Raw genomic sequence first — 22,045 nt, 5'->3', positions numbered from 1 at the left:
TGCCTGAAGGATAAATTTTAGTAGTTCTGTCATATTGTTGAATCCAGTGGAGAAAGCACCAAGTGAATGGCCTCTGTTATGCAGATGAGACTAATTATAAAGGGTCCTGCTTCACCTCAGTACTTCTGTGAGAAATATCCACAGTGGCAAGGCTCTCCTGGAACATCATCCGGAGCTCTGAGGCCTCAAGGCTTCCTGGAAACCAGATGCAAGGCCTCTCAACATGGACATTCAAAACTGCAAGCACTCAAATGCCCTGCCTGCTACGTAAAGCCCGGGCCTCATGCTTGGTCATATCGAATTATCTGGGACACTTGGGCAAAGAGGTGTAGAAGAGCTCTGCTGGAGGCAGGGTGTTGACCAGATGTGTGCAACTTTCAGATAAGAGAGCACTACTTCATCCTGCAATGTGTCTGAGGAAGGGAAGCCAGCCATGATCCTCCTGTACTTCAGTTTCTAGCCACTGACAAGGCTTAGCTCATGCGTCTTCCAAACAAGTCCAACTCTTACAACCCACTGACTTCGTAATTCAATGGACTTTAAGGCTGAAAGCTCCTGTGAAAGTCATCTCATATGATATCTGGTAACCCTGTATCGATCTCTGTGCCAGTGGATGTAGATGGACCCAGCACATGTAGTTCTGTTGCTATGGGGGTTTTGCGACTGCATGTTGAACAGTGGCTAGCCATTGAAAACGGATCATATAAAGTCACAAATCAGGCTCCTCTATGCTATGGAGAGCAAAGAAAAAGCTCCCTGTTGCTTCTCTACATGTACTAAAATAGGAAATCGTTGTGCAGAGGCAGCTCCAGGTGGGTGGTGCTGTGACTGCTCTCCTGTGACCCACCAGCTGCACGTTTCTCAACATTTCTAACACCGAAAACATGCGCCAGCCCGTTGCTCTGCAGTCAGGCGGGGAACCAGCTCGGAGGGTCCCAGGGGCTGGGCAACGCTCAGTTTTACCAGAGGGTGACGGGGAGGGAGGGGGCCAAGTTTGGGCTCACAGTGGAGCGCCCCGGAAAGTCGGATTCCCACCAGAGCCCACCGAGACCAAAGTCTGGTCTTCTGTAAGGATGGAGGCACAAAGCTTTGGGCCGTGCCGCAGCCGCCCGAAAGACGTTGGGGGAGCATCGCCGGTCCGCATCGGTGTGGCCGCCTCAGGGCCGCCCGCGACGGGCGGCGGTTGGTCCGCAGCCGTTGGTCCGCAGCCGTCGGTCCGCAACCGCCACCCGGGGCGATAAAAGCGGAGCGGGGGGGAAGGCGGGCAAGATGTCAGCTCAGCCCCTCAGCGGCCGCCCGGCAGCGGCGGGCTCCCACACCCGGCGGCCGCCCGCTCGGTCACATGGAGGCGCCATTTTCTCTGCCCTTGCTGTGCCCTTAAGGCCGCTGTGCCGCCGGCGGTGCCCGCGCCTCGCCCCGCACGGGGGGCTGCGGGCGGGTGCCGCGTCCCCGTCTTCCCCCGCAGAGCGCCCAGCCCGGCGGAGAAGCAGGGGTGGCTACGGCGGGAGAAGGGGCAGGGGGCGGCCGGCTACTCGGCTAAAAACAACCCTCTCCTAATAAAGCGATGGGGCCCGGGCCGCGGCGCTGCGCTGCCCGCGCCCTATAAATACACTCCGTGCGCGGCCCGCGGGCTTTGGCCGGCGCGGCTCTGCAGGCGGCGCGGTGCAGCCGAGCGGAGCGAGCGCAGCGGGGCCGCCACTGCCGCCGCCGCCGCCGCCAGGAGAACCGCGGCCCCCGCGCCCCGCCACCCCAGCAAGATGCCCCGGGTAGACGCAGACCTCAAACTGGACTTTAAAGATGTCCTGCTCAGACCTAAAAGAAGCAGCCTCAAAAGCAGATCAGAGGTGGGGGCATTCAAACCCAGCATGCTTGCCTAACTTCCTTAACCTTCCTTCCCTCCCTGCTTTATTTTTATTCCCCGGTCTAACGTAGCAATGCCCTCCCCGATCGAAACGCCCTTTCCGTGGCGGGGGGGGGGATGCCGCCCCTCCTGGGAGGAGGGGGGCCGGGGTTACGGAGCCCGCGGCGTGTTCCCCCCCCCGCCCCTTGGCGAGGCGAACCCCGGCCCCGGCGGAGCAGGAGGCGGCGGGCGCTGCAAGCCGGTGCCGCGCTGTCCTCCCCCGCTCCTCAGCAAAAAAATAAAAAAAAAAGGGGGGGGGGAGGAGGGTTGTTGGTTCCTAACAGGTGCCTCTGCGGATTTGCGCGGCGCTGAGCGGGGGGTGACCTCCGGTCGCCGTGGGGGCTGCCTGCCGTAGGGGCAGCGGTGGACCGGCAGCTCTGCCAGCCCCTCTCCGGGGCACGGGGGGGGGGGGGGTGCGGTTACGCGCCCCGCAGCTTGGGCCGGCGGAGGCATCTTGGCCCTCCGCCGCGGGGGTTGTGGGCAGCGCTGTTACCGAGTAACTGACATGCTCTATTTAAAAAATAGTAGTAATAACAAACAGCCAGCGAAGATGCTGGGGAGCGCTTCCCACGGCACAGGGTGCCCCGGGCTGGGTTCCCATCGGGTGGAAGCCCGGGGCGGTGGGGTGCGTTTCACCCTCACTTGTGTTAACCCCCGCGACCGGCGTCCTGCTGCTGCCTCCCCTGCGCCGGCAGAGCCCAGCCGTGCCCCCCCGCCCCGGCCAAGGCTGCGTCCCCGCTGCCCCAGGGCCACTGCTAGCCGGGATATTGCTGTAGTTGTTTCTCAGCAGGGATCAGGAAAGACCCCAGGAAATCCCATGAGGATTGCCTCTACAACAAAGATGGCTGCCTCAGGATTGAAGGTGCCTTCTCGTTTACCTCACGTAACCTCAAGGTTAACAAAGGATTTAGTTTGACTCATGAAGGAATTGCGTTGTGTTGGGGGATGGAAAGAAGATTAAGCTTTTCTCCAGGGGAAGCAGAGTTGTAAGAGAGACCGAGACAAATCGAGTGAGGTAGAAAGACAAGACTGGAAAGGGAAGCAAGGTGGCCATGTTTGTTACAGGCCTATGGCCAGGGATTTTGAGGGCAACAACTAAGCAAAACTTTTTTGCCATTATGAAGGTATAAAATTGGAGAGGCCCTCTGAGTAGAAAGGTAATCTCAGGCTAGTTGTTCTTAATTTACAAAGAATGGGGTCCCGGCTGAGTAACTCCTGATCATGTGCAATTACTGCTCACAAGGCCTGCAGGCCCTTTCCAGCCATTTGCTTGGGGACCTATGGTCCCTCTCTAAAATTCACTGTGCTGGCCTGGCAAACAGGTGGAGCTGTGCTCCACCGAGTCACATATGGCTCCTTCCAGTGCAGTGTTTTGTATATTTAGCCGTGTTCAGGCTGTGGAAAGAAGGGCTGCTGGGAAGGGAAAATGATAGGAGGAACACGAGCTGATATGGCAGGGTTGTAACGGGTGGCTATGATGAACTGTTAAAAACATTTCACATGAGAAAAAGTGCATGTCATGAGGGGGGTCAGTAAAAACCGATGAAGGTTAAGAAATTGGACACCATCACTGAGGCTGTAGCAACAGGAATAAACAGTGTCTGTGAGAGCCAGATCTGAAATGGACAGCCCCAGTCTGCTTCAAAACAAGAATATAAATAAATAGTTCTGGCAGAGGAACAGAGGCAGCATACTACAGTGCCTGTTACCCAGCAAGCTGCTGCCTTGAAGCGTATATCAGCAAGCGTGTGCTTCTCTGGTGTGAATACCTCATTTTGCGCAAGGATAGCTTTTTATGCAGTAACTAGGGTTAAGTCAGCTTCTTAGAGAGGCAGTTTGGGGTGCTTGCAGCTCTTCTTGTAGGTCTGCTATGTTGGTACTTGGTTTTGGTTCCTTGCACTGTGTTCATTTTCCATGATTGCTTTCTCTCTTTGAAAAGATACCAGAAAATTTGAAGCTTGAATTCAAGTGTCAAAATTCGTTAAAACAATGACTGGAGTGGGAGCAGCATTATCTGTCTGTGGGGTCTTGGTACTCACATAGCCTGCTATTCTTGCCTTTGCTGGACTTGTCTCTGCAGGCTGTCCGTTTTAAGTTCACCAGACAAGTGTCTTGTAGAAAGTCTAGTCATTAATTTAAATTTGTAAATTCAAATAAGTCCAGGGAGCTTTAACAGAACAGTCAATGTCCTAGTGGTTTCATATGTTGAAGGTCTAGGTAAGAGTTATAAAATACATTTCGTGATTCTCTTTCTAAAGAAACTTTTACTGTTGTTGAGTGATGGTGAGCAATCCTAGAGTCAGAAGTTATTTTCTCATAATGCATAGAACAATAAGCTATAAATTAGCTGTTAACCACTCAGGAAAGAGACAAAGAGATGGTCAGAAGTGCTACTAGAGGAACTAAGGAAAACCAGTTAGCTTTGTGATGCTCCTCAGTATGTTCGTCTTGGGTACACAGTTCTGGTGATCCCTTCACAAGAACAGCATAATATGCTAAAATACGTACAGAGAACGGCAGCCAGGATGATCAGCAGTATTGACTGGTTTCCTCATGAGGAAAAAAACTAAACATACTAGGACTATGCAGTATGGAGAAGAAGCAACTGTGGAGGATATGCTAGAAGTCTATGAAGTGAGTGGAATGGAAAAGGTGAAACTGAGAAGTGGCTGTTGATTGTCTTTCACAAAACAAGAAGTAGGAAGCACCGAATGTAATTATCAGGCAAGGGTCATAGTTTTTATGCAACGTATAATTCATCTTTGGAATTTTTTGCTATGGGATATTGGAGAGGCTAAAAGTATGAAGGATTAAAAAAATTACAAGGCAAGTTCTTTGCCCATGAGTGGCTATTTAGCACAATGGATTGGAGGAGACCTTTGTCTTTGAAGGTCTCGAAGCATCAGCTTCTTGGGACCCGGGAAGGTAGGCTAGGGAAAGAGTCTTTCAAAACTTGCCTTGTTCTCATGTTGCCTTCCCAGACATCTGGTACTGGCTGTTTGGAGAACTAGGGCACCACATAAACATCTCCAACCCAGTGTGCCATTTCTCCTGTTCTTATAGAACAAAAGCCTCATTAGGGGAAGCCCTGCAATTATCCCTCATAGATGCCTGCCGTTACAGTATTATCAGTTGTGTGGATAATTGCGTGAGATCCATCTGGCTGGCTGGTTAAACGAAGTCACATATGAGAAGTTACAGTAAGCGGAGGTGAGAATCACTGGAAAAGTAATGGCCGTGTGTTCCCTGCACAGCTTTGCATCTTGCCTCAGTCTTTTCTTAAACATGCTCTTCTTCTCTACTTCTTTCTTAAGTTCATTTGAAAGAGATGTTTTTTCTCTGCAAGGCAGTGGTTCTGGTACTATTGACTGTGTAGAACTGGTTGTGTGATACTATGTCTTTTTTTTTTGTCCCCTGGTTTGAGTTAATAAATTGCATTAAAAGGGAGTAAAATACATTAAATTTTCATACTTATTTCATATCTATCTTCTTCATGCTATTTTCTCATGTTAGCTGCAGCTGCAATTCCCATAAGAATGTTATGTCATCAGTGATGGGTGGAGAATTGGGCCTCTCTGACAGTAAATGGGAAGAAGGGTGAGTCTCCATTAAGATGTGTCTTAGCTTGTTCACCAAAGTGACCCTTCCCTTTTGAGCTTATACAAAATGAGAACCTGTTTCACAGTGTATCACTGAGGCACCAACTTCTATCTTATACAAATCAGTAGTAAAGCCCCCACCATACTAATCAATCAGAATGTAGCCTGAAATATGACAGTGCTCAAAATATGTTATAAATAAATAATCAAGGTCCTATATTTTTTATATTGCTTCCTTTCTGGTGATGGATTTCAGTTCATTTCAGGTCTCTGGATGTTCCTGGATTAAAGCTGAAGTAAGGAGTAATGAAAACTATGAAAGAGCCTTCATTTTCACTATTACTAAAGAGACTAACCTAATATCTTACACTTGTGCATTTCTTAGAGGTTTTCTTTTTCCCTTTTGCAAGATGCTAAGTAGACCAGTGGGAACTGATCTAAATTTGATATTACCTCTTGCAAATGTAAGGAACAAAATGCCTGATGTTACCAGGATCATTTGAGGATGCTGAAGAAGAAACAACTTTGAAGGTGAAGGCTGACGCAGTTGTAAGAAATTAACTTAGAAACTAGCAGCCTCATTCTTTAATAAGCCAGGGTATGATTGTTCGTGTTGTATGGAAAGAGTGCTGGTAACCATAGCCAAAAGTAAGAGCTTGCTTTATTATATTGTCATTTACAATAAAGACTGGGACAAAGCCCTCTATGCCCTGCAGACAGAGGGGAGTTCCAGTTCTGACTTCTGTGGAGTTAGGACTTCAATGTGTGTTTCTCAGGCAGCCAAAGAAACAGCTGAGGTTACTTCTGCATAAAATAATCCACAGTCCTCATTGTCCTTTCTTTCCTTTCCAACCCCTTCTTTCTTTTTTTTTTCTTATTTTGATTCTCTTTTTCTTCAGCAAGAACTCTCTTTATCACAGAAAACATTATTTTACTTTTATATTTTCTTACTTGGAAGGCAGAAGTTGTAACAAAATAAATAAATAAAGTGAGGTAATAGTGGAATGAAAGGAGGAAGAATAGGAAACCTGAGGAAAATTAAGAAGCAGTGTCCAAACCTGCTGTATCTGAAGTCAGTGGCAAAACTCTTTGTTAGATTGCAGTCAATTACTTAAAAGAATGTGTGCCTATTCATTGCAGGTCGACCTCACGCGCACCTTCACCTTCCGCAACTCCAAGCAGACATACACAGGAATTCCCATTATAGTGGCAAACATGGACACTGTGGGGACATTTGAAATGGCCGTGGTTATGGCAAAAGTAAGTCTTGATTCTCATTTCTGCAACAATTGGGAAGCCACTGGGTGACAGTGAGCAGCCTTTGTTAATTTTTAGCTATGTTTGTTGGAGAACAGGGGAGCATGAGTTAAAAAATCCAGAACAAGAACGTGTGCTTTCACTGCAAAGCAGCTGTGCTTTTACAGGAATACAGTTACCAGAGACAAGGCTCCAGGTATAAGATAGTTTCAGTGGAGATGCTTGCTGGGACATTTCCATCTTGGGTGTAGCTCAGCTTCAGGTGGAGCTTCTAGAGCTTAGTTTTTGAGGTCTATATTGTGCTCCCTTCCAGAAAAAATTAGTAGCTGACAACAGTTTTGAAAGTGTAGGTTACTGGATAAAGCTGCAGCAGTCAGGAGTCACTAATTAATTAGCCTCTGGCCTCCAGACTCACCCTAATTTCTTGCAGTGCTTAAGCACATTCAAAATATTGACCGTAACTTCATGAAACACATCAGAAACCTGATCCTGAAAGGCTGGCTAAGTATGCTAAGTTACCTTTGAGGAGCCATTTGGAGTTGCCTGGTCTGTTATTCGCTGTTACTGTTTCTTTCAAGCAGGATGAGCCTATACTTAAAATGGGAATTTCTGATATCTTGTTATGCTGCAGCTGAGGGAAAAATGACTAACTTGGACATTAATATCAGTTTTCTTATTTTTGCTAGCATGCAATGTTCACTGCAATTCACAAGCATTATTCTCTGGAAGAATGGAAACTGTTTGCTGCCAATCACCCAGAATGCCTTGAGGTACATTTTCATACTGTAAATTATTATGGTTTATTGCTTTGTTCTGAACTCACATACACTGGAGTCTCTTGGGAATACTGTTGTCAAGTGAGGTTTTGGGGAATGAAGATATTTGCTGTTCTTAAATGCATCAAGGGAAGTGGCTTGTCCTGGTTTAAAAAGAATAGCTGTGTGAGTCCATTATGAAAGTGCTTATATTAAGATGCAAAAAAGCAAAGTTTACATATGCCAGAATGGAAACAGAGAAGTATCCTGAACAGAGAAGAATGAAATACTTGGGAATAGGTCTAACTGCTGTGCTTCTGTTGCTGTTGGGAGCTGTGGTAGTGCTGGTGAGGGAGCAGCCCAAGACCACAAATGCAAATAGCCTTGAATAACTCAACCACAAGCTGGCCCTGCACACCCTTGTGCTAGGCAGAGTCTTTGCTACCAGGTGTGGAAGCAGGCCCGGAGCCTCCCAGCTGGAGGGGCCCAGGCGCTAGGCCCAAGCAGAGATGAGCATTGAAAACTGTCAGAGCATATGTGTCCTACATTTACCTCCTTGCACTAGAGCTCACGCTATGCTACTACTAGATGTGCTGCCCTACTTGTTCACAGGGTCCTAGCCTGAGCCATTACAGAGAAACACCATTTAATATATTTAAACATTGACCTAAGTTCCGACTTTTTCATATCCAGATTTCTTCTGCGTTCTTCTGGCCGGCCTCTACACCAGGAGAGGCAGTATAAGAGCGTGCCTGGCTGTCTCCCCTCCTCCTAGGAGTTCAGTGGAGTTTCGAAACTTATTCTGTATAGAAAAGAATACTACACAGCTGCATTTTATCTTTACCTGTGGCACATTTTAGAATTATATTATAAAGACTATTGATTACAAGATTGTCTGAAAGCCAGCCTATCACTTAAGTTCATCAGGGTTGCTTGTATGCCAGTATGGGGTAGAAAGGGGTCCCAGGAATATCCTGTGTCTGAACGCTTTGGTACTTAACTCATTTGTGGTTCATAATCACTGGAGCAGGATCTCCTAGTGATTAAATACTGACTTGCTCTGTGACCTTGGGTCTCTGCAGAGGTTTTGTAGGCCAACAGCTGTGGAAACTATTTTTTGATTGGAAAGAACTCATAGGAAAACAAAGGAGGAAGCAATCTGCTTGTTTTCAATGGTAGCTGACCCTACTTGAGCAAGGGGGTTGGACTACACAGTCTCCAGAGGTCCCTTCCAAACTCAACTATTCTGTGATTCTGTAGATCAAGAGAGTGTTTGGTGAACTTAAAGACCCAGATTCCACTCTCTGACACTGCCCCAAATTTTGCCACTCTGCCTTCCTGGAAATACACCAAGTTAGGGCTTCTTGTGTGTTTATTTTAATATGAGTACAGCTGAGCCTGCATCCATCTCAGGTGATTGTATCTGCCTATGAGAATCCACTTGTAAATGAAGAGCTGATAAAATGCTAATTTTGCTTTGTTTTAGAACCTTAAACAAAACAGAAGTAACACATTGATATTCCCAGGAAGGTATTTGTTTCATATTATGTAGCATGATTTTCACTAGTTTCTAGCACAAGTTCTCCCAAGACTATGCAGAAAAAGACATATGAAGTATGTGCTTATCCCAGTTTTTACAAACTACTGCTCCCTTTTGTTCTCCCTGTCTTTGTAGCATGTGGCAGCAAGCTCAGGTAGTGGAAAAGCTGATTTGGACAAGTTAACAAGTATTCTAGAGGCCATTCCACCTATCAGATACATCTGCCTGGATGTGGCAAATGGCTATTCAGAGCACTTTGTGGAGTTTGTGAAGTCTGTCCGTGCCCTGTTCCCACATCACACCATTATGGTAAGTGTGTAGAAAGGGTGGAAGGGGGGGGTGTGGGAATTCTGTCCAGGAACAGGGCCCAGAGTTTGGTTGGTAGGCATCAGAAGCTCTGTGGTAGCTCCATCAATTTCTGATTCCTCATTTAAAAAAAGGAAAGAAAGAATGAAAGAAAGAAAAGTCTGACTCAAACCTCTCATCTTCCAGACAAATATATGTAGACAGATACCCTTCTGAGAATACAGAGGGCAGCTCTATTCATCTACCCTTTCAATTCAGCAAGATGTTGACTCTGAGCCAAATGACGACTGTTTAATAACATGTTGGCATTGTCAGTCTTCCATTGCTGATAATTTCTGTGGGAATGTTCAATGTGTGCTCTGATACAGCAGTTTGATGTTGGCATGACAGGCTGGGTGGATCCAATTTTTTTCCTACTCACATCCTCCTTCCCACACCAGATGTGACCTCTAATCATAAAGTGTGTAGGTTTATGTTGGTGATTCCAAGCTGAGGTTTGCTGTGGGAATGTGGCCAATGGCTGTTTTCATCAATTAGATCACTATGAAGACAGCTGAATGTAGACTAATCCTTGCCTATGATAAGAATCATAGGGGTGTTGTGCAATCATGAACGGGGTCATCAGGGAGCAAAATAGTCAATGCTGGGGCTTTTCATGCGCCTTCTGTGAGGTTACTGTCCAATCTCAGAGCGCTAATGGCATGCTTCTTCCAGCACTTTTGCACTAAGAGTAGGGTGTTTGCATCAACACAGGCCTCCTTTCAGCAGAGCCCTACTGCTCCTGCTTGTTTCCCAGGGCCCTTGAAGAAATGGGTCTGAATTTGTTTCCATGAGAATAGCAGAAATTCTCAAACAAGCAGCAGATTCTTCACGAGGCTACCAGCCTTTCTTCAAGCCAGTGCAACAAAAAAATCATGTGTAGGCAACACTTCCTCACTTTTTCATGCCAGACACAAAGCTTCACACATGTGAAGTAAATGTGAAGTAAAAGTGGTCATAGACACACACTCTGACTTGGTTCAATAGGGAACTGCACGTTCAAGCAGCTCAGGGGAGACTACATTCCTTCCTTCCTCCCATGTCGGAGGAAGTCTGTGTTCTTGCCTTGGAACAATGGTGGCATTGGAAAATGGAGGTGGGCTGGAAGGCCTGTGGGGTTCTGGGTTACCTTAGGCTAATGAATAGGCATCCTTCAACAGCTTCCAGCAGATGTGGCAACCTTTTTGATATGACCATACTTCCCATGGCTTTGGGGAGAGCTTTTGGAAGTATGAAATCATAGATGTGGGCTTTTTGAGATTCCTGCTCCATGTTCACTGCAGTGAGGGAAGGAGCTGTTTCCTTGCTTTGGATCTGAAGTGTTGTTCCTAGTGATGTGATTACTCCAGTGTCTTTGGCTTGAAGAGTTGTGGGAGGGAGCTTAAACCACATAGTTAAAAAAAAAAAAAATCTTCCATATCAGGAGTGGAAAGAAAATTGTGTGTCATCCCCTCCTCCACCTCCTCACAGACTACTGATTTTGCTGACTGAGGAGGGAACTCAGCCAAGACGAATTGCCCAGAAGGCATAGGAGGTCAATGTCAAAGTCAGGTATCAAGCCCAGGTTTTAGTCCAAGGTCCTTAAGCCAGTCTCATCCACCTCCCACATCTGTTAAGCTGCACACTTAGTTTCTCTGCTTCTGTGACTAAGGTTATTGTTACTTCACATCTCATTGCCCTGAAAGCACCACCTGCTTGAGCACATATACAGCCCTGACCTGTTCAGTTGCCTTCTCTGATTGTAGCTCCTTTCTCTGAACATGGTTTAGTATGGCTCATGTTTGTAATCTCCTGCACAGGGGTAATTTCCATTCCGAAAAGCCTGCTAACAAACTTGGGGTGTTCAAAAACCTCCTGTTTTCCAAAGCCTCCAGAGCCTGTGCAGTCCCTGAAAGTCTCTGGTTCAACTAGGGACACACACCTCTACCCCACTTGCAAATGAGTTTACTTTACGCTCTGTGCCAAAATGGCCGTTTGAAGCTATTCCGGGCTGAAATGCAGGAGCTCGTATAGGTTCCTTTTTATGATACTCTGGAAGACATGTCCTGCTGCTACCTGTTCTGTCTGCTTTGATGTCTCTGTGCTATGCCTGCAGTATGCTCTCTGCTGTTGTGGCTTTCAAACAAAAGGGTTAGCAGTTAAATAGAAGGTATAAAAATAAAGAAGCTTTCTCATAGCTGAAAGTGATCTCCAGGACCTTGCAGGCTGTCTTGTTTGCTTTCCTCAGCATGACCATTCATTCCACAGTCAGCTGCAGTGCAGTACATAACAGTAACCCGACCCGGGGTGTCAGGGAACGTATGTTCCCAGGGGCCATGTAATGGGTTCAGCTCTGAGGCTGAAAGGTGATGTGCAGAGCAACTGTGCTTAATGTAGTACTCTCTGTGGCCGATCCAGTGCAGATGGAAGATGTCTCTTGTGTAACAAGGTTTCAAATGCATGGTTTTGCCTTTTTAAATACTTGCTTTTATAATCACATTGCTTTATTTTCTTCTGCCTGGCTCTGACCCAAGCTCTTTTCACTCCTGCCTTTCATATTAATTTACAAAGAAGATCAGTTTCTCCATGGAACACAAAGGATAGGGAAGACAAACAGGGGCACAAAGGTACAACATGACTTTCCTTAAATCACTTGTTAGATTGAGGACGGAGGAAGAAGCAGTATTCAAGTCTCCTGAATGTCTTACAAATGCAGCACTGCCCCCCAGGATCAAGAGTAATGGTCCAGTGGGGTGTTTGCTGTAGCACAGCATCATGTGCTTGGGTTGTGCCTGCTCACTGAAGTCTAAAGCAAAACCTCAGTTGACATTCATGATGGAGGGTCACAGGCTTTATATTACAGTAAGCGTAGTCCTTATTTATTAGTGTAATTGTAGATGTTAGCGTTCTTCCATTTCACGGGAAGTCTGTTTAGCAAGCTAAGATATCTTTGCCAGCAAGCTTTGCCAAGTTTTTATCCTGAATTTTCTTTTTCGCAGCGTTCTTTGTTCATTATACAGAAGAAACCCTAGGGAGGGGAGCAGGGAGTGTGGCAGTAAGGAAGATGCTGGGGCAGGAGCACACTTGCAGATTCAGTAGCACCCACAAGATATGGGCCAGAGCAGGATGCAAGCGGAATCGCAAAGCAGGAGCAGAGGGAAACAGCAGGGGCCAGAAACTGTTGCTCCCCTTGGAGTCAGTAGCAGAACTTCTCAGGGCCTTAATGGAGGCATAATTCAGTCAGAGAAAGCCATGCAGACTGCTCCCAGTTTATCTCTGGAAAAGCAGCAGAGTCAATCCAGTCACCCCCACCAGGGCTGGGGTCTCAGAGCAGGGGCCAGATGGGATCACAGGGTAGGAGACAGTGATGCTGCCGAGGCTATCTTGGGTCACTCACAATACTGAGTGCAAACGCCCACCTGGTACAGCTCAGCCTCGCAAAGGGCATCATCTCCATCTTACGGTAAAGCACCCCTCGCTTTGGTGGGTGGGAAGTGTCCTTTGGCAGTGTTCCTGATAGTGTGGAGGCACAGACTGTGCTTTCCTCTAGGATACAAGAAGAAAGTTTGAGAACTGTTGTCACAGACACTTCTCCCCAGCTTGATCCATTGCCATTTGCCAGCAGCTTTCAATCAGTGAGGCAGTGTTCTTGTCTTAGTCAGTGTGAGTCGGTATTTATAGCAGGCTTTTATGAGGCACAGTATCAAATGCCTGACTGAAATTCAGAGGCACTGCCCTACTGTGTTCGCTAATTTTGCTTCTCTGTCAGAGAAGCTGTAGCCTTTATAATCCTGTTAGGTGAAATCTTGATCCCATTAAAGTCAGTAGTCAAACTCCGTTTGACTTTTCTGAGGCCAGGATTTCCCTTAGGACTGACCCACACTTCAGTCATCCTAGATACTGCTGGAATGAGCCAGGGTGACGCTCACTTGAAACCTCACACTGAGTGATGGTACAGCTGAATGTCGCCCTGAGTGTGTAAGGCCAGGCCCACAGCCAGGGTAATTTGTTGTAGCCCCTAATAACTGGCCGCACTGAAAGCATGGTAGTTTACCTGACTTTCAGTTGTTACTGATGCTGTTATTTTACTGCCAGGGGTAGCAAAGTTAGATTAGCAGTAAGGTAATTACTGGGCTATATCTCTTTCAAGGAAGCCAGTTCTGTAGCAGATTAGAAATGCATTGATACATGGACTCATCATTAAGATGAGCATGGTTTTCACTAATACAGTACTTCCACCAATTACTATGTTCCCTGACTACTTGCCCAAATACACTACAAAACGTATTGTCTGTAGTGGCTTCTTTGTACAAGTTCCAATTGCTTTACTTGCTTTATAGTCTTAGTTAATTTTAAGGAGGTTTTATCTCTGTAGTCTCAGTCTTTCTATATTCATGTTTTCAGATTTTTTTTTAGTTGAAGTATTCTGGCTTTACCTTACAGGTGGGGCTTTAAAAAGCCCTTTTGTCTCTATTCAGCTGTCATACTGGCATCGATGGTAAAGCAAGAAGCATTGGTTTCAGTGGAAGTAGAGTTCAGCTGGATGTAAGACAACAGCTTTCCTTGCTCTTCAGCTGTGATACTAGAGTCTCTTCACATACAGATAGCTGTGCCTCTCTCGTAGTGGTGTTTTTTGTGCTCTCTGAGGTCTGCAAAAGGTATCTAAAAGAAGCAAGCCTGTCGTCGGCAGGTTGAAGTCTGCTATGTAGAGCTCCATGTCTTCCCTGAAAATTTGTTAAGGATCTGCAGATTCAGAAAGACAGAAACCACTGATGTGTGTACATGCATTCCAGGAAAAAAAGTATGCTGGGGACATAAGTGCTTTTCCCTGCTAGGATGAGCATTTTGAATCAACATATGCAGTTCCAGCATTTTCTAGCAGTAACTTAACATTAAACGTCTGGTTAGCATTTCTGAAGAGACAGTTTGACAACCCACTATGCTCGGCTAATAAGAAGACACTGCTGTTTAAGTTAAATACATATTTGATCCCAAATCTCATGGAGCCACTGACTTTCATACCCGTTCATTCCTGTTTATGAATCTGTTGCATGTACTCCAGTACTTCACCAAGTTGTAATGATGTGCTGCATGTCATACTGCACAGGTAGTCATCTGCCTTCCAGATGTGAACTGCTTCCTTAATGTTGTAAGCAGCATGCTCTCCATCACCACACCTTGGAGTGTACAACACTTAGTATAACAAATTACCACTGAGCAGAAAGGAAGCAGCACTTAGCTGGAAACACTGTACCTATTATATGTTCCTTATTTCCCGACTGTTCTATTTTATTTTATTTTTAATCAATATCATGCAGTTTTGAGCAAAGTTAAGTGGTCCTGTGTCATAGACCACAAATTGCTGCCTAACAGTATAATTGTTTTTATAAGTGCCTCAGGTGGTGGCTTGTCAGCTGTTTCAGGCTAATAAAAGGGGGAAGTAAAATTCATTTAAAAAAAATAATGGTGAAATAGGAGCCAAAAATCAGTAAGTGGAGAATAGGCCTTGCCCAACATTCCCTGGGTAGCTCCTGTTGACTTCTGCAGGAGTTCTGTTTCAATAAAAACTAAGAAAATATTAAGTAAGGATTTTCGGATTTGTCTCCTGCTCTGCCCCTATCAGTACTGCTACAAACACTTGCTAAGTCCTGGAATATCATTATGTAAGACGTTTTCTGAACATCTCCTGATCCTAAATTCAGATCTCCGCAAATGAATAGTCCATCTCAGTACAAGCGCAAAATGGATGATGTGGAAAACTGGACTCGTGTTTCATACAAGTTTGTTTTGTGCCGTTTTTCTAGTTAGGAACATGCTGTAGACAAGAGACAAGCCACAGAGCTGAAATCCAAACCATACTTGGTTTTCAAACATCTGATGGGTTGATGGAATGATGGGCCTGATGGGATTCATCCCAGAGTACTGAAGGAGCTAGTGGATGTTACAGCAGGACCCCTCTCAATCATCTACCAAAGGTCTTGGGAGACTGGGGAGGTCCCCGCTGACAAAAAGCTAGCCAACATTATTCCAATTTACAAGAAGGGCATGAGGGAGGACCCAGGAAACTACAGACCTGTTAGTCTAATCTCAGTAGCTGGAAAAATTATGGAGAAGATCACGCTGGGTGCTATTGAAAGACATTTAAAGAGCAATGCAATATTCAGGCATAGTCAACGTGTGCTCACAAAGGGCAAGTCCTGTTTAATTTAATATCCTTCTACGATAAGGTCACCTGCCTAGTGGAAAAAGGGAAGGCAGTGGATGTAGTTTTTCTGGATTTTAGTAAGGCTTTTGATACTGTCCCTCACAGCGCCTTCTGGACAAGTTGTCCAACTGTGGGATGAGCAGGTACACAGTGCGCTGGGTGAAGAACTGACTGAAGCGCAGGGTGCCAAGGGGTGCAGTGAATGGTGCTACATCTGGCTGGCAACCAGTTAGCAGTGGTGTTCCTCAGGGCTCAATTCTAGGGCCAGTTTGGTTCAATATTTTTATCAATGATCTGGAGGCAGGAGTTGAATGCACCATTAGCAGGTTTGCTGATGATATGAAACTGGGAGGTGCTGTTGACTCTCGAGGGACAAGAGGCCTTGCAGAGGGATCTAGATAGATTGGAGCATTGGACAATCATCAATGGCATGAAATTGAACAAGAAGAAATGCAAGATTCTGCACCTAGCATCGAGTAATGCGGGGCGCAAGTATAAATTGGGAGAGGAGTGGCTGGAGAGCAGCCTTGCGGAAAGGGATCTGGGGGTGCTGGTTGACAGCAGGGTCAACATGAGCCAGCAGTGTGCCCTGGCAGCCAAGAGGGCAAACTGCACCCTGGGGTGCATCAAATACAGCATAACCAGCTGGTCAAAAAGGGGTGATGATCCCGCTGTATTTAGTGTTGGTGTGGCCTCACCTTGAGTACTGTGTGCAGTTCTGGGCCCCACAATTTACGAAGGATGTGAAGGTCCTTGAACGTGTCCAGAGGAGGGCAGCAAAGCTGATGAAGGGGCTGGAAGGCAAATGCATTCTTGTGCGTCAGGCAAGATATTTCCATAGGAAAGGCAGGCATTGTGCAAAGCGCTGGTGAGAATTCACCTGTACCACTATGGACAGTTCTCATTCCTCAGGTTCAAGAAAGAGAAATTCTGTCTGGGATGAAGGCAGACAAAGACTAAGCAGTTGATTAGGGGCATGGAGGGCCTACAGAAGAAGACTACTTGAAGGAGCAAAACAAAGGCTGAGAGGGCTGCCATCACTTTCAAGAAGGTATCGAGGATGAGGGCCAAAGGAGGAAAAGAGTTATGAAAGTGCAAGGAAAAATATGGTAAAGAACACAAAACAATTCAGGACTTCTTTCCGAGAAGAAGACCTCACCATAAACAGCATGCTGTCTGCATCTCTGCAAAGTTCATGCAGAGGGAACCAAACCCCTTTCTTTCACCTCTGGCTTCACCACAACCAAATGAATGTATATGGTATAAATACCCTTATTTACATAATCTAAATGTACATACCAATTTTGGCACCAAAGTACAAAATGGCAAGAATAATACCTTTCTTACTCTTTCAGTATTCAAAATATTAAATCCTAAAGGAAAAAGAGATTTGCCAGGGTTTTAGATAAGATCTGAGCATCTTCCCACAAAGTGAGGTAGGCAAATGGGATGGAGGGCTATGGGCTCTTCAGGAGGGATAGGCAGAGCAGGAGAGGTGGAGGAGTTGCACTGCACGTAAGGGAGAGGTTGTACTGTGTAGCCCTTATGTTTAGGGTTGAGAGCTGCTGAATGAGGATTAGCGGGATGGAAGACAAAGCAGGTATCCTGATGGGATCCTAAGGATTGGGGTTTACTGCACCAATCACGAAATTCATTTCACTTGATAATGTACCTGTATGATTTGTTTGATCTCTGTGGCATGCACAATGAACAATATGGTGAACTATATTCTTCCTGACTCTATATAGTTCAACTCATAAAAGCTCTAGATAAAACTCTACATTATCATCATTAGTCTTTACTGCAGTAGTCTTGAAATCTCCCATATATGTGATATTGTTCCTTCTGTCTAGGCAGGCAATGTGGTGACAGGAGAGATGGTAGAAGAACTTATTCTTTCCGGAGCAGATATTATTAAAGTGGGTATCGGACCAGGTAAGTCAAATCCAGTCAAATAAGGGTGACTTATGGTAACGTGGGGGGAAGTTGTCCAGATGGAACCAGTGTAGAATGCTGTTTGCTTGCCCATTAGGATGCCTAGACCCACTCAGGTCAGTAAAGTAACAGTGCCCTTGCACATAGTATATTTAAGAAATACAGGGGCAGGGTGCTAGTGTTTTGTGCTGCAAAGTGTTACGTATTCTGTCTTCTGGCAGTGAAGATGACTATTATTGGAAGCACTGAGTTGCCCGAGTTACTGACATTATCAGTGATAATGTCCGTTGTGTTTAGGAACACTTTTTCTAGCCTGTTGAAAAGAGGCTGAGTCATCCCAGCTCAAAGGATACTGTGTTCAGGTATCCACTTCCGTCGAGGGAAGATAGGTCTCTAAATAGCTTTATGATTTGTGTACTGAGGTTGCCTATCTTGTCAATATCTTCAAAGATGAAATGGCATTAATTAAGTGTGACGTATGGATAACATTGCCTCTACCTGTTGCTACTGCCTGGGAGCTATAATACTTACATTAATGCACTTATATGTTACCTATCACTGCAACATTTCCATGGATAAATGGGAGGACCCTAAACTTCTCACAGTGTTTTTCCTACCTTCCCTTCCCTAATATTGTTGTCTGGCATATACTGCCATATTGTCTTCCCTTTTTTCTTTCCCTCCCTTGTGCATTTGTTCATTTGCTCCTTCCTCTTGCTATTTTCTTCATAGACTGCAGCTGGGGTCACCATGCGTGGGCTAGATTTTAAACTGGCTAGCCCCAAGTGCCACGGACAGTATAGCTGTGATCAGCCAGTGCAGTGCAGGCAGATTGTTACTCCACAGTGCCAAATAGTTGTTGTTCATGAATGGATAATTTGAGCAGAGCAAGTGATGTAATAAGGGTTGCAGTTGTGCCCCGGAAGACAGCAAAAACCAATAAATACTGCAAAAGACATGAAGAATAAACAACAGAGATGTTGTGGTGCAATTGTCACAGGCAAGTTCAGATATAAAAGAAGAAATATTATAGTTTGTAGCCTCAAAGTGGAAACAGTTAGGAGTAAATGCTGTGTAGCCTTCCCTGGAGATCTTCCTGAACAGATCTGTACAAGTTGACCACCCAAGCCCACAAATAACGATGTTCCTCACAGAAGATCAGATCTTGAGGCTCTTTTCCAGATAATAGTCCATCCTGTGGAAAATGGCAGTGATTTATTATAAAGCATTACATATATAAGTACATACCCTGCGGAGATTATTTTAAAACTAATTTTCTTCCTACTTTGCAGAAATACTTCTCAGTGTTTTCACCTTGTCAGTTCTTTGAAAGATGTTTGGAAACTTTTACTTTACTGGTAGCTTGAGTATATCTGGATATCAGCTGGGTGAAGGGATCCAGATTTCACTGCATTTGGTTTAGAATCTGTTTTGTTATTTGTTAATCTGTTTGTTATTTGTTAATCTGAAATTCTTGTTATCATGCAGACCTTTATGGTCTGTATCCTAAATTATAAGACCTGGACTGGCAAAAAGCAGTCCTCATTTTGACTCTTAATTTGAGGAGAAAAATAGAGAAGGTATTGCAAAAGATCTATAGCCATGTTACCATGTTGAACTATAACTGAAGTGGGTTTTTTATATATATGTATATCCCCTTTTTTTTTAAAAAAAAAAAAAATATATATATACACACACATGCACCATGCATGTGTATAAATAGTATAGTTTAATAATCAGATATAATTAGTATATTTCCTGTAATATTACACTATACAGCTTTCTGATGATTACTTATCTCACTTTTTAAATGCTGTGTGCTGATTTTCTTATATTCCCAACTTTTGTGATCAACCAAATACTCCCGCTTTAAGTATTAGGCAAAAGATGGGTTTATCTCCTTTGTGGAAAATCTCCACAAAAAAGTAAAATAAAAGCAAAGATTCTCCCTGAGAATTATTTTTTAAAACATATGTAGAAAAGAGATAGAAATATTTATTGGAAGAAATATTCAGGTATTAAATGATGCTGCTGAGTTTCACGGGTTGTGGCTCTGGTCCTTTTGTCCCCCTTCCTTTCACGCACCTCAGTCAGATTTGCTTTCTCGTGATGCAGTAATTCGCTCACCGGGAAGCATTACTGATGAGACCTAAACTGGGAATTGTGGCCCTGGAGAAGAAAGGTGGGGTATTAGTCACCTCAGTTACAGCTCCCATGAAGTGGTGTGATAGCATTTTAAAACTCAAGTTCCTATGTGTTCTTTTTATCCATGAGAAGCCAACACTGGCAACAGAGACTTCTTGAGGGAAAAAATAATACAGATAGAAACACATTTTTTCCACAAGAAAAAGAAATCAAGCCGTATCTTTTCTGTCGGCCTAATGGGCTATGTTTTTTTCTTCTCATTCTCTTGTCTAGGTTCTGTGTGTACCACTCGGATTAAGACGGGGGTGGGCTATCCACAGCTAAGTGCTGTTATTGAGTGTGCAGACTCAGCACATGGCTTGAAAGGACATATCATCTCTGTAAGTAAATATCATCTCCTCTCAGATTCCCACTGTGCAAATCATTGTGGAATCGGAGAATCCAACAGTCCAGTACCCTGCATGTTAAAGGCTATCCTTCTGTCATCTCCAGTTAACCTGTATACTAGCTCCTAGGGTAGTCAGTGGAGATTTAAATGTAAAGAAACCAACTCCCTCTAATGTTTAAAAAGACTTGGGCACCTCACTCCTGTTTGTGCCTTTGGAAAGCTGCTTCTTGCTCCCTGAATGGAGTAAGCTGTTATGTGAACAGAACAGGAAGCTTGATAGTGTTTTCACATTGAAGCAAACAGTAATTCCTACAAAAGATTTCTGAAAAATGAGTGAAATGCAAACATGGCTTTCCCCAGAGAGCGGGACTGAGGGACAGACAGGCAGTAGAGGGGAGTACAAGGTAAAACAGTATGAGCCCATCTGTGCCCTAGTAGCTGGATTGATGCAGATAGCATCCTCACAGAGCTCTCTGTTCAGGGGCAGGAGTGTTCCAGAGGTGGCTCTGTTGAGCACAGCTGGCACGTGAGCCGCTTACGTTCTCACAAAGCTCTAGGGAAATAGTGAGCCTGTGGAGAAAAAAGAGTATGTATCTGTATGGCCTCCTAATGGCAGCTTCCACTACCAGCAAGACCAGATTCACCTCACATAGAAAAAGCAAATCTGTAAGCATGGCCCCAGACTGAGCTAGACTGCAGCCTACAGCACCCAAAGGTCCTGTGTGCTTAGGCACGCCCAGCCAGCCAGCGTGCCCCTGGCTGTGTCAGCCTTGCAGTCTCTGCAGGCTGGCTGTAAGGCAGCTGGTAGTCAGGAAGGCACAGGGGCTGACCAGCGTGCTGTGCTCACCGGTACCCTCACAGCTAACAGTGTCCCTCTGCAGCCCTAGAAGAGACCACACACTGAATTTTAGATCTACTGCCAAGTGAAATAATTGGAAGGCCCTGATTTGTTCGACCCAGTTGTGACTAGTATCCATGTGAGGAAGAGGGTACGTTGTGTTGTTGAGGAAGGAGGGGAGAGGAGAACAAACTGACTGTGGATGGGCAAAGGGTTTGACTGTATTTCTTGAAGCTGTGGGTATAATGGAGCAGGAAAACAAGTATGTGTTACAGTCGGATCTCTCTTGCTCTTTATTGTTAATGCATATGCATTCTCTCCTCTCCATGGCTCCCCTATATGAATTTTGCAGAAAAAAAGAAAAGCAGTCTGTGATTTTATGACTTGGGCAATATTACAAATGTTTATGTCTATAGCAGACAGCAGAACATGTGTGCAATAGAGCATGAAAGACTGACTCATTACTATGAAGGCTGGATAACTATAGGTGTCATCCTAACGGTAGTGCTCAGAGACCCATCCTAGTTTTGCAAAAATCATTTGCTGCTAGCAACCCTCAGAACGTTATTATCCCGATTTTACAAGAAAACAGGGAGTGTGTATTTAGACTGTTGAAAAATGAGATGGTTCTGTACTATGCCTCCTCTCCTTTCCTGCTTTGGGGGTGGATCAGTTTGTGACCTGCTTAGGTCATGTTGGCTTCAGTGAGCCTTCACCGGTCAACCCCCCAGCCATTACAGGGGGAGTATAGGAGGGTGATTTGATACCTGTCTGCTACAACATCTGGGCCAAGAGAATTACCTTCAGCTGTAACAACGGGGGTCTCTAACACCACTGCAACTCAACCCTGTCACCCACGCTAAGGAGACTAAAGCAAGGGTGAGGATATTATACCTGAATTCTGCAGCATTCAGATAGGCATTGGTGTGTATATTGGGGAAAGAAAAGGCTGGACTGCATGGTCATTGCCAGAGCTCTTCCAAGAGTATCACAAAAGGGAGGTATCCTCCTGAGGGAAAACCACCATATGGGAGCAAGCCTAAAAGTATATAATTGGGTCTAGTGGCAACAAGCATACATGGCATCCCTCAAAATGTCTCAATACTGTCATTACGTAGATTCAGGAAGGGGCACACCCTGCCTGAGCCAAAGGGGACCT

The 22,045-nt window shown here is 45.2% G+C and overlaps 1 protein-coding gene across 11 annotated transcripts in view; it reads left to right on the top strand.

Moving 5' to 3' along the window:
• Nucleotides 1-1,320: 1,320 nt before the first annotated feature.
• Nucleotides 1,321-22,045, top strand: part of GMPR (guanosine monophosphate reductase) — a 46,573-nt gene continuing 25,848 nt past the window's right edge. For 2 of the 11 annotated variants that reach the window (XM_087764054.1, XM_087764059.1), the window contains exons 1-6: nucleotides 1,337-1,844; nucleotides 6,640-6,759; nucleotides 7,443-7,526; nucleotides 9,187-9,360; nucleotides 17,434-17,515; nucleotides 19,934-20,040. In XM_087764054.1, the coding sequence (XP_087620180.1) occupies nucleotides 1,758-1,844; nucleotides 6,640-6,759; nucleotides 7,443-7,526; nucleotides 9,187-9,360; nucleotides 17,434-17,515; nucleotides 19,934-20,040 (654 nt within the window). In that variant the 5' untranslated portion in view covers nucleotides 1,337-1,757. Of the gene's footprint in view, nucleotides 1,845-5,413; nucleotides 5,498-6,639; nucleotides 6,760-7,442; nucleotides 7,527-9,186; nucleotides 9,361-17,433; nucleotides 17,516-19,933; nucleotides 20,041-22,045 lie in introns of all 11 variants that reach the window. The other 9 variants (XR_015706219.1, XR_015706220.1, XM_087764035.1 and 6 more) reach the window with 8 other exon arrangements.

The sequence above is a fragment of the Nipponia nippon genome, unplaced genomic scaffold (genome assembly GCF_047370975.1).
Source record: "Nipponia nippon isolate SJK-2023a ecotype South Korea unplaced genomic scaffold, ASM4737097v1 scaffold_1, whole genome shotgun sequence".
In the NCBI taxonomy this organism is placed as follows: Eukaryota; Metazoa; Chordata; class Aves; order Pelecaniformes; family Threskiornithidae; genus Nipponia; species Nipponia nippon.
The sequence above is the reverse complement of the archived record's forward strand: the minus strand, read 5'-3'. Positions and strand labels throughout refer to the sequence as shown.